General features: G+C 41.1%; 1 protein-coding gene across 8 annotated transcripts in view; it reads right to left on the reverse strand.

Moving 5' to 3' along the window:
• Window positions 1–11,795, reverse strand: part of ZNF462 (zinc finger protein 462) — a 90,709-nt gene that overhangs the window by 533 nt on the left and 78,381 nt on the right. For 6 of the 8 annotated variants that reach the window (XM_054185355.1, XM_054185360.1, XM_054185359.1 and 3 more), the window contains 3 exons: window positions 8,375–8,598; window positions 5,843–5,975; window positions 956–1,070 (listed from right to left, as the gene is read on the reverse strand). In XM_054185355.1, coding sequence (XP_054041330.1) covers window positions 956–1,070; window positions 5,843–5,975; window positions 8,375–8,598 — 472 coding nt within the window. Of the gene's footprint in view, window positions 1–955; window positions 1,071–5,842; window positions 5,976–8,374; window positions 11,787–11,795 lie in introns of those variants that run through there. The other 2 variants (XM_054185364.1, XM_054185363.1) reach the window with 2 other exon arrangements.

Consider the following 11,795-nt stretch of genomic DNA (forward strand, 5'->3'; position numbering starts at 1 on the left):
CCTTTTTCCCAGTCCCTTATAAACAAGACTTACAAGGCACTACACCAAAGGCAGAGGAAAAAAGTACTTTCCCCAAAGAGTTAATGACAATAAAACTTCTCATAGGTTGCAACACTTCAAGTACTCATTTTTAGGCAGGCAAGATTAAGAGTAAAGGAAGTAATTTCTCATCACATCACAGTTAACCTGCAATATTGTACTCAAATGTCTTCCACATGTCAGCAACCTTGAATGAAATCCACTCTTCAAAGAAACTCTGTTGAGCAAAGATATCTTTGCTACTGATGAGATCTTCATCAAAAGTCACAAAATGATTGTTCCAAAGATGCCTGTTCTTATCTGTGATGCATATCATCCCACACTGTGTAAACTGCTATAGAAAGGCAAAGATCTTCACTATGAAGATGAACTAGTGAACTTCACTATGCACATTTTAGGAGGAGTTCATTCATATTGATTTTACTTCCCTTGAAGGTCTTGACATTTCTCTGCACATAATTATCTGCACTGCTATGCAAGTTTAGCTGCAAGCATGCGAAAGAGATATAACAATAAAGGAGAAGAAAAACCCAATCCCTTCCTAGAACATTCCGTATAGCTTTCTGCCATTTTTACACTGCTCTGTTGACAGGCAAAATCAACAAAATACTCAGGTAAAGTTAATCCTGGGCCAAGTGGTTTTCAGCTTGGGGCAATCTTAAGTTTTAGAATCACAGTTAAACTCTACAATCTACAGCCAACCTGGGCAGCAGAGTTAAAAAGGACGAACAGGAACTTCCCATGCAGGGACATCTGATGACTGTATCTAACACTTGCAATAGACAGAATTGTTCTTCATAGAATTGTGTTTGCCTTCATCAGAGAGCTTCCTGGGAGGTAAGGAATGGGGTGGGGGAATGCACAGAGATCTACTGTTACCTTTGGCTGTTTGGCAAAGGAGTGTAAGCCAACTTACATGCCATGTCTCAGCACGTGTCGTTCCCACTCAGAGCCTTCTGTGAATGATCGGCCACAGAATTCACATGGGAAGCGTTTCTCTGGAGCACCGCTGTCAGGAAACATCATGGGATCTGGAAAAAGACAGCATAGCCCATGAATTCAGAAGTGCCAGGGCAAGAAGGGACCACTGTAATCCTACTCTGATCCCCTCTGCTGCACCTTCTCATCCCCGAGGAGCAAAATGACTTACCTATCAAAGAACTGTGCGTGTGAAAATGCAACTCCCCCAAAGCAAAGTGACACTGCTAGCGCCAAATCCCATCCTAAGTCTTAAAACATCTCTGCAAATAAGGGTAACAAGTTACCACTACCTGCTCCTGTATTTCAACAAACGAAGAGACTGTGGAGTTTTAATTCAAAACCAAAACTGAGAAGTTTAGGGCTGAAATAGCTTGAAAGCAAAATCAAAAAATCCACTAAAGCCCATCTATAATTTTTGAATTGGTAGTACAAATTTTAGGAAATAAAAGAGTTAGTATATTTAACAGGTGATCAATCCTCATAGTAAATAGATATGCCTTCATCATGAAATCCCATGGGTTAAGTAAGTCTTAGCATCTTAACTGCATAGGTGTTTCATCCCATCCTAATCTTTTATACAAAGTGCTTGGGGCCTCATTTGCAGAAGTGTCAAGCACCTAGTAATACGAGTGAAGTCACTGGCAGCTCAGGGAGCGGTATTTCTGAAAGCCAAGCACCATGTGAACACAGCCAGCTTTAACAAAAGATGAAACATTTTCTCACAAATTAAGAAGATCACCACACAAGCCATTAAAAATAATTGCATGGACTATCTCACTTGGTTCTTTTGCTGGAAATGAGACAGCACCATCTGCTCAGAGCATTAATTCCTTAGCAGGGATTATCTTAAGCAAGAAATCAACAGAATGTCTTTCTGACTCCTCCCAAACTACATAATAAAAGAAAAGGGATTTTGCTTCATTTTGGTTCTGATCTCTGCTCACTTGATTTCTTCACTCGCAGATTTATTCTGTTCAAGATCAGCCTATGAACTTCAAATTTCCTACGCATTCCCTATTATCTGTATTTAAGTCCTGTAAATGTACTTTTATGACACATTTTTCTTTAGCTAGCCTTTACTGAAGTTCTATATGGTATCGTACTTATCATTTTTTGCCTCTTCCCCCTGAAAGAAAAAAACCTCACTTTGTATTTCTTACTGTCAGTGATTTAGTCTGTGGTTAAGTATAACAAAGCAAAGTGCTGTGTCAAGAGGTACACCAGAAAGTAAGCCAATGCCCTTAGTTCAGTTTACATCTGGATTTTAATGTCTTATGTGTGGTACAAATTTATAAACACACCACAACACGCAGACCAGTCTTGGTACAGGGACAAATATTTATGGAGGGTAGAAGTTTCGGAGTGACAGCACAAGGGGTAATGGTTTTAAATTGAAGGAGGTTTGGTTCAGATTGGACATAAGGGAGACATTTTTTAATATGAGGATGATGAGAGACTGGAACAGGTTGCCCAGAGAAGGTGTGGATGCCCCACCCCTGGAAGTGTTCTAGGTCAGGCTGGATGGGGCTTTGAGCAACTTAATCTACTGAAAGATGTCTCTGCCCATGGCAGGGACTATATGATCTTTAAAGGTCCCTTCCAACCCAAATCAGTTTATGATTTATACTTGCAACTCCCATTAAGATTAGCAAGTGTTACTCTAGTAAATCCATCACCTCTTCAGAAAACACCATCTCGTTCACCCTACTTCAGATCACTTCTGTGTCTAAGACTGTGAATTTGGACGGCTTCCCTGGAGGAGCATCAGAAGCTGCTCTTCTCTGAGGCCTGCAGAAGAGAAGTAACAGACTGCACAGAGACCTCCCTGAGGTTTTCCTGCATCACACATACAAGCACTCATGGACATTTATTTTTGTCTACTGTGGAAGCACACCTGTCAACTCCAGTTTCTGCTAAGACCAAGACATAAATGTCAGTAGAGGCAGACAGTTCTTCTGGGATGCAGTCCCTACCAGGGGCAGCTGTTCTTTCCATGGTGTATGCCAGACATCTTCTTTCCCTCCCTCATGTTTTTCCTCCCAGGTCAATATATTTTCTACTATCCTTCACCGGCAGCCAACCACTCCCTTCCTTTCCCGTCCAAGACATCAGTTCAGCTCTTCCTGTTCACATGGGCTATAGTCCTTCTTTGGTCCACTGTCCAACAGCCTATTTGGAGAAGCAACACACTCTTCTTTGCATCTTCAGTACAGCACATACCAGCCTGAAGTCAGAGTGGGGAATTTAGGCAGCTGTGTGATTCACAGGAAGAAATCCTAGTTCTGCCAAAGTTACAGCCTTCAGAGGGTTCAGACAGCATTTGCTTCCAGATACTTGGAGCACACAGAGGCACTCTCAGCAAATCCCACTTCCTGCTAACACCACAAAGGCTAGAATTGTCAAAAGCACCCGAGTGGCATACAGGATTACACAGTCTGATGTGGTTTGAAAGCTGTGACAGCATTAGCTACTGTGACAGGCTATATTTAAAATCATAGGTCTGGTCCTCTGCTAACAGGGCAAACCATTTCTGTGTTAGAACTATCTTCTGAAAATCCATAGGGAGATGTCAGCATGCGACTCGGCATCCAACCACACCTTCAGTTCCTGTCTCACCAGGATATTTTTTGAAAGTGTACCCTTGCATCTTGCACCTTACAGTGGTAATCCACAACTTGACTAGAAAAATGTAGTCCATACAACTGGATCTTTTCTAAATACCCTTGCTGTAGTAGGCATAAGGGTTTCCTACCTATTTTGGTATAATATATTACAAACAGATTAAAAAGAAGAAAAAATAACAATGGTGAAACATTAACCGTACAGGCCAGACAGGAACGAACAGCTGCAAAACAAATTTGGAAATATGCTGCCTTTTTTTTTTTTTTTTTTTTTTTTTTTTTTTTTTTACACTGCTCATCTGTACAACCATGCAGAAGTCATTTTAGCCAGTCACAGATTAAAAAAAATAGATACAGGTGAAAGAAGTACAAAATAAAAATTAGAATTACTAAGACACTATTCCTCGCTTAACTATTGATCACATGAAACATGGGGATAACACTTATCTATTATCCCTGCATATTTTACTCTCCAGCATAGAATGTTGTATTTTCACATTTTCATAGTGTAACCTAAAGCCAATTTAAACAACGAACTTCACCTTGGGCTGTTCCCCTCCCCATGGTGCATTTACAGGGATTTGTAAGACTTGGCAGATAGCACTTTCTTCTTCGTCTGGATACCATGACTTCCAAGGTCACTTCAGCACCTGTGCTTGTATGTAATGCTAAGGTAATCCTCACAAGGACATCATGACTCTTCATCCCCTGCTAGCTGTGGGTCTATACAAAACATTAATCAGACTGCTACGTCTGCAACTGAGGTGAGCTGGTTCTTTAGTCAAATCATTACACAAATCATCGTTCCAGTCATGAGGCTCTGAGGCTCAAAGCTGTCCCCAAACAGACACCCAAGCAGGTTTCCACACGAGCGGAACTTGAACTTCAAAATGCATCTGGAACAAACATCCCTTGAGGTTCTCCTCTGATTTTTCCACTGCTCTAAGATCTTGTGAAGGATATTTTTCATTAAAACATAAACGTTTTTCCATCCAACTCTCTTCCTTTCTCATTTAAATAAAAGCTATCTAAACTTGAAATGAGTGCTAAAGATAAGCACAGACCAGATTTATGCTGCAGGGACACTAAACAGAAGGCAAGATGCTGGGGTCTTGCTATTAAAAGGTAAAAAGCATGATCTGAGCCCCTCCTGTTCTGTAAACAGCCTGTGAATCCAGAAATTAGAATTTTTCAAGGCCTGAAAAGATGTAGGTAGACACGTTTTCTTTCATGAACAACATCTGAGTGAGTGTGAAAACTGAAGATTCAGGAGGAACGAGGTAAACATGGTGGCATACCTTTAGTTAAAGTATACAGAACTTCGCTAACCACAGCTGTCAGCATCAGAAGAGTGAGTGACCCCAGGAACCTGACATTCAAACATCACAGGGCTAAAAATATTACATTTGCGAACATCCTGCATTTAACTAATGAGCTGTGCACCAGTGCAGACTAGACAACACGGGGTTTACACCAGATACTGCAACAACCTGGCTTTCCTGGGGGAAGGTTTTTGGAAGGAAAGGACAAGAAACCCTTAGCTTAATTTACAGAGAACATACCTTTTCCCTGCTGATCTAACTTCAACCAAACCAGAAGCATTAGCAAGCACATGGCCTAGCCTTGCTGAGATCAGTGGGATTAGTCTTAGATAGGAACTTAGGCACGTTCTTAAATACACAACAGTACAGGTGAGGCATAGACCTAACCTGACTCCAGAGCTGCCAACTGCAGCAACAGCAACAGGACTGATTTCCTTTGACAAGGAATGCTGGGCACAGACTTAATAACAGCCCATAAATAAGTTTGGCCATGACACCTCCATCCCTAGCTTGAACAATGCCAAGTGAAAAGCTGAAAACTGGTTACCAAAACAGAAAATCTGACAGACCACTTAAATACTCACATAGTTTTCCAAGCCCTTATAGATGTTATCTGCATGGGCAGATAAGTCACAGATGCTATCTGTGTTCTCTCATAGCACATATTTTAACAGACAGAAAACTTGTAATAAGGATGAGAAACATGAGATTCCCCCAGGAGCAGTGTCTTCACAAAAGCCCCATTCTGCTCCTGCTGGCATGCCTGCGTGGCTCTACAGGAATGTGCTGCAGAGTCAACAGCTGACCTTGCTTGGTGGGACATGTTGCAGCGCCAAAAGAAAAAAAAAAAAAAAAAAAAAAAAAAAGAGCTGCACTGACCTCTCTCTTCAGTCTTGGGGCTTAACTCTTCATCTTTTTCTTCTTCATCACTGCTGGAGCTCTCTGTTTTTCCCTTCATTTGTTCCAACTGGTCCAAGTTAACCCGTCCAACCAGCTCAAAATTACGACTCACCTTTGAAAGAAACACTGTTGTCAGCAATCAGCACAATCATCAGCTAATCAGAAAAATCACCCCATATGCAAAACAAAATCGACATCCCAAAACCTACACAGCTTTAGGTGACATGCAGCCCCTAATCAAATTAACACTCATTTATTTTCAATGCTGATGATTCTTCTTTTGCTGTTTATTCTGCATTTCTCATTTTTGGTTTTCAAAAATAAAGGAGGTTCAGTAAACCCCGCTCATTTCTTCCTGGTTTTGATATATTAAAACAAACAAAAAAATAATCTAAGAAATGCAAAACACTGTAAGTTGTATCCTCTTCTTATGGGACCATTCAACTGCTGTGATCAAACACCGCTATTGCACATCCACACTGGAGGAAAATTCTTTGTGACTGGTTCATTCAGCTTCATGCATGAAAGGCTCGGTTCTTCGCTAAGCACATGGCTGCTATGTGCCACATACACTTTCAGTCATTAATAACAGATTAATTTTCATTATGAAAGGCTGCAAAGTGCTTTGCAAACTGATATACAGACTATAATGGGAACACTTCACCCAGCAGTCAAATTCAGCTAACCCTAGGGTGAAATGCACCAGCTACTTAACAGCTCACAGCAGCAATATGAAAGGAGCAGCTTAGGGCACAGAAGTCAGGAACTCCACCACATCCAACAGAAGCAGCAGAGGAGTAGATTTACAGTAGAGGCGGAGAGTGTGGAGCATGACCAGGACACTAGGGCTAATACTTGTTGGATGACAAGCGCCCTCTGAGCTCATTGATCACTGCTGGGAAGGATTTTGGATTCATCTTTCATGCAGAGAGACAGCCCTCCAGCAGCACAGGCACTGAGCCACAGAGGCAGAAAGGATGGAGACGAAGGAATGAGAGCAGTACAACACCTCCTGCAAGATGCTGAATGAAATATCAACACTCACTGACTATTTTTTATCCCTCTGCGGGAAATGGAATGTGAATGAACCTAAGAAGCGTGTAAATTAGACTGCAGTATATCTCCAAATAGCAAACTATCCTAAATGCGGTGGTGTGCGGATTCCTAGCACTACTCCATACAGACAGCTGTGAGGAGGTTCTCTGACTTAACACATTACCCACTGAGATTTAAACAAACAAGACCACATGCAAGGGACTTAATTCAACTCAACTCACATACACGAACTCTTCAAGGCGCAATATATCACTTGGGTATCTGAGCCCAGAACTTTGACACAAATTAGCAAGATGTAAATTACCAAAGAGAAATGTGGAAAAGATACCCTGAACTACTGGCACCATCACTGCAGGTCTGGATTGGAAGGGAGAGCTAAGTAAGGGAATAATCTTCCCAGCCTGATGCACTGTGTCAAAAGAATGAGTAATAGTGCCTCTTGGATATATGCCAGCCACCTTGCTGTAGTGACTAGGATGCGTGGAGCATCCCATGTACTGTATGAATCGCAGAAGACTCTCCAGAAGTAAAAAGGAAGAGACAACCATAGCAAGCCAACGTAAGTTTAGAGTTTGGTTTTATAAGACAGACAAGTTTTTTTTTAAGCACAAAAAGTTTTGCTGGGACGTCTGCTGCTGATACTGTCAATATAAATGTATTTTGCTGTAAGGAAAGTGCAATTCAGTCAATGAAGTATGAGTGAGTTTTTAATGAGGACCTGGGCAGCTCAGCTCCAACAGGTGGAGGCATATAGCTGCCTCCCTTGGAAACACAATACAAATACTCCAAAACACATCTCAATTCTAGAATTCAAGTGTCTCTCAGCTACACCATTCAGAGTTACAGAAACTCAAAGCTAAGTCTGTGGAAAGCCTCTAATGACTTCTCAAAGACTGGATCAGGTCTGCACTCAGGCACTTCGCAAACTCCAAAGCAGTCTTAACTTAGGACCTGCTTATACTTGCTGTTTATCTTTCCCTTGTAAAATGTAAACGGAGATGTATTGCTCTCTTTGTTATTAAAATATGCATGGTATGTCAGACTGCTGAAGCTGCCAGAGCAATCTTATGTTTGGAATCTCCTGCCTTTTAGAGAGACTGAATGACATAGCCTTCATATTCTTTTACAAACCTTTTTTTTTCCCCTCTTTAAATAAACTTAGCATACACAAGTGCCTTTTCCAGATAATCATACTCTGCATACAACAGTCTGCCAATTGTAGTCAATCTGAACAGCTTTACAAACCCTCAATTTTGAGCTTCTAAAGAAAAAAAGAAATAATAGAAAACAGAGGAAGTGAAGCCCAAAATGGGAGGGGTTAGTTTCCATATTTGGGGAATGGAGAGAAAAAAAATAACCAATGGCAAGTTGGCTAATCAGAGATGACATGCAAGTAAACTAATATGGCATTTGCAAAGAGTCAATTAATACAAATTAAAACTATTTGGATGTTACCTTGTGCTCATCTCGAAGGTGAGCGTCCAGCTCCTCTGTGTGTTTGGTCTCATAGTAGCAGAGTTGGCATTTGTAAGGTTTCAGTTCATTGTGCTTCTCTATGTGCTGCTGCAAGCTCTCATCACTGGAGCAGGTAAAGGTACACTTATCACAGCGGAAAACAACTCCCTGCAAGTACTTTGACAGTTTGGAACGGCAGACTTCAATGGGAACGACCCGCTCTTCTGTAGGGACAGGATTAACATTCACTTAACAAATTTTATGAAATACCAGGCCCACATGTCAACATCTTGGGTACTACCACCCACACAGGGAATAGGCTCTGCTATCTAGGCGGGCAGTCCATCTCTAGAAGAATGGGAGCTAAGCTGGACTGACACAAAAAACACAAGACAAAAATTCTTCTGCAATGACAGGATTAATCCTCCAAGGCTACAAACGCAGGTGTTCTCACAAATGTAACTGCTTATTGGGTGAAGAGGATGGGAACGGAGGTTTTGGGGCAAACGAGACTCCACCTGTGAGGCAAAGTAGGAGAGCCTGGGAATAAAATACCAGCCATAAAATCAGCAAGACCAAAAGTCCACTTTGTTTGGCACTTTACTGCAGCCAGGAATGGCTGCTAGAAATGTAATAAACAGGGAAGCCGCAGGGTGTTTCCAAATGCATCACTCTGCCGGCTCTATAAAAATAGGAGCTGCTCACCCTCACCATCACACCTAAAGCTACTCTCTGGGACCTGAGAGGGTAAGCAAGGCAGGACCCTTTTCCTGGAAGAGGCTGTGCAGTTCAGCCAGGGGCAGAAACTTCCCAACACATCCACAGCTTTCAGAAAGCTCAGACTCAAAATCTGCATGCATGTCATGTCACACTTCCTGCAGTTCAGATCATGGATACGGGTATGTACTGAAATGCTCTTACTGAGTTTTTGAACTCCCAACTTCTCAAAGAAAGCACTGATGTTTAACAGAGCAGCAATTAATTTCAGCCATTTGACAAAGCCAGAATCTGATGTGCATAACACTCATCCACTGTGGTTCCCTGAGATGTGCGCACAAAAGAACCCCCAAATTTGATCCTTCAGCTGAGGGTCACCAGAAGATCCTCATTATGGGCTTTTGTTACGCAACTGGCCTTTTGAACTAGAACACTGAAATTTAGTATTGTTACTCCTTATGGACTGCAGATTAAAGGAGGAATCTGATCATCCTCATGCAGGTTCATCCCTAACGACAGATTAAAATAAGCAAACAAAAAACCCAGGCCTGAATCTCAGATGGTAGAAATGAAGGTTATGAGAATGTGAGACGTAGCAATCCACCTAAGAATCTGAGCTAATGGCCCCTTTTTGTTAGTGAAGAGGATAATATCACATCCAAAACCAAATACAGAAATACAGACTCTCTTAGGGTTTCTGGAAGGTGGCAAAAGCTCCACTGTTCATTCACTTTTGGCCCACTGACATGCCACCACTGCTCACAAGCCTTTTTCCACAGCTCAGCAAAATATTCCATCCTGTTCAGCTTCTCCCTGAACAGAAAAGGTATTCTATCTCCTAACTTCCTCTTTGGCCACTTCAAAAAGTGGAAGTTTATCCCAAAGCTACGCCTTAAAAAAAATACTCTGTGGACTTGTAATTCTTTTCTACACTATCAACAGCTTCCCTAGCTATAAAGACACTAAGCTGTGTCCATTCAGGGTGGGAAAAGGGGAGGGCAGAAAACTGTCTAAGAGACAACAGAATTTAAAGCTGTGATTCTGCGGTCATAAGAAGACTTTTTACAAGTTTGTTGCAGCTTTGTGCTTTTGAATTCACTGAAATAAATTTCACAGCTGGTTTCAAAAATGAAAAAGTGAAGTTTTCAAAGAGAGAAATACTAATTAAAATATTTGAAAATTCACTTTTTCTCTATCACCTGGCATAGATTAAAAAAGCCAAAGCATGGGATGGTATAAAACTTTTTATCTACCAGTCTGGAGTAATGCAGCATTCCCTAACTCACATTAGCAAAACCTGTTATCTCACAATCAAACACACACTCCCCAAATCAAAGGCAGCACAACAACATGTGAAAAGCAAAATAAACATAACATCAATTCTAGCCTGAAGGATTTCAGGGGATGATATAAAACTTTTACATGATGTACTCATGTCAGTGAGCTTCCTCCAAGCAATAATTTTGGAACTTGCAGGCTTATTTGCATCCACAACCTCACATTTTGTAAGGTGATGCTCTTATTTCCAGCTTGCCCCTACAAAGCTCTGTTTATTTAATTACTCATTTAGAATGCACTTATCATATCTGGGCAACTCACAAAATTACAGCAAACCATAAAGCCCCATACACAAATTGAAAGAGGTAGCTTCTTTATCTGTGTGTAGACTTCTTCAAAGTTCAGCAGCTTCTAAACAACGACTACTGAAATATTCAGTCTAATTGTAATGCAGATCAGAGATTAAATTGAAAGGCCATTAATGCACTATGTATTTGCAGTACAGTAACTCAAAGCAGACATACATTTTTTTGCTCAAGGTATAAAAGAACCCATGACTCTATCAGTCCTTTGTGAAAAGGAAAAATCTTCACTGAGCAACACACAACAGCGTATACAAGTGATTTTCTTCCCTGAAAGATTACAAACTACAAAAAACCCAGTCCTACTATCTAGACATAAACCAATCATTGGTCATGTTGGGCATTTGAAAATATGCATTTTTGCCTGCAAATCCAAGCTACAGTCACACAACACATTGCATTTGCATTCCAGTAGACAAAAGCAAGCACAGCACAAGGGTTCTGCATGTATCAATGAAGCTGTGTGTACAAGGAATAACGCCAGAAACAACCACATGCAAGGAGAGAGGATATGTAGCAATGAAGTCTTTGGGGAGGTAGATGAATTTGAAAATTTGACTTTTTTATGTTAAAGTTACTACTCAAGAAAAATGGGTGTGATTTCTATCAAATGGAAGAACAAAATCACTATTTTGTTCTCACTACCAGAAAGAGAATAAAATGATCACTAAAAGAATCAAAAATAACACTCCAAAAATTTTACAGTAGACCCAATAGTGATCTTGGTAAGTTGGATTTAGCACTAGAAAAATAACAATATGTTTCAAAATGTGTGATGGGAATGCTACTGGAAGGGATAACGAAAACTAGATGCATTGTCCAGACTAAATTAAAGGCCAACACCTCTGCTGGTCATAGAGCAAAGAGTTCACTGACTCCGTGTCTCCTCTCCCCAGGCTTGTCTGTCACAAAGGCCAGGAAGAACTCGAGAGCCAAACTTAACTTCACCTACCTGCACAGTAGCCTCTAGCTGTGTCAGTCCCCTGGTACAGGCCACCTGTAATGAGTCTGTGCTCCATCTGTGCCCGCAGAAGGGATGGTGACTCACTTTTACACTGACGAGG

This window comes from Rissa tridactyla, chromosome Z (genome assembly GCF_028500815.1).
Source record: "Rissa tridactyla isolate bRisTri1 chromosome Z, bRisTri1.patW.cur.20221130, whole genome shotgun sequence".
Taxonomy (NCBI): domain Eukaryota; kingdom Metazoa; phylum Chordata; class Aves; order Charadriiformes; family Laridae; genus Rissa; species Rissa tridactyla.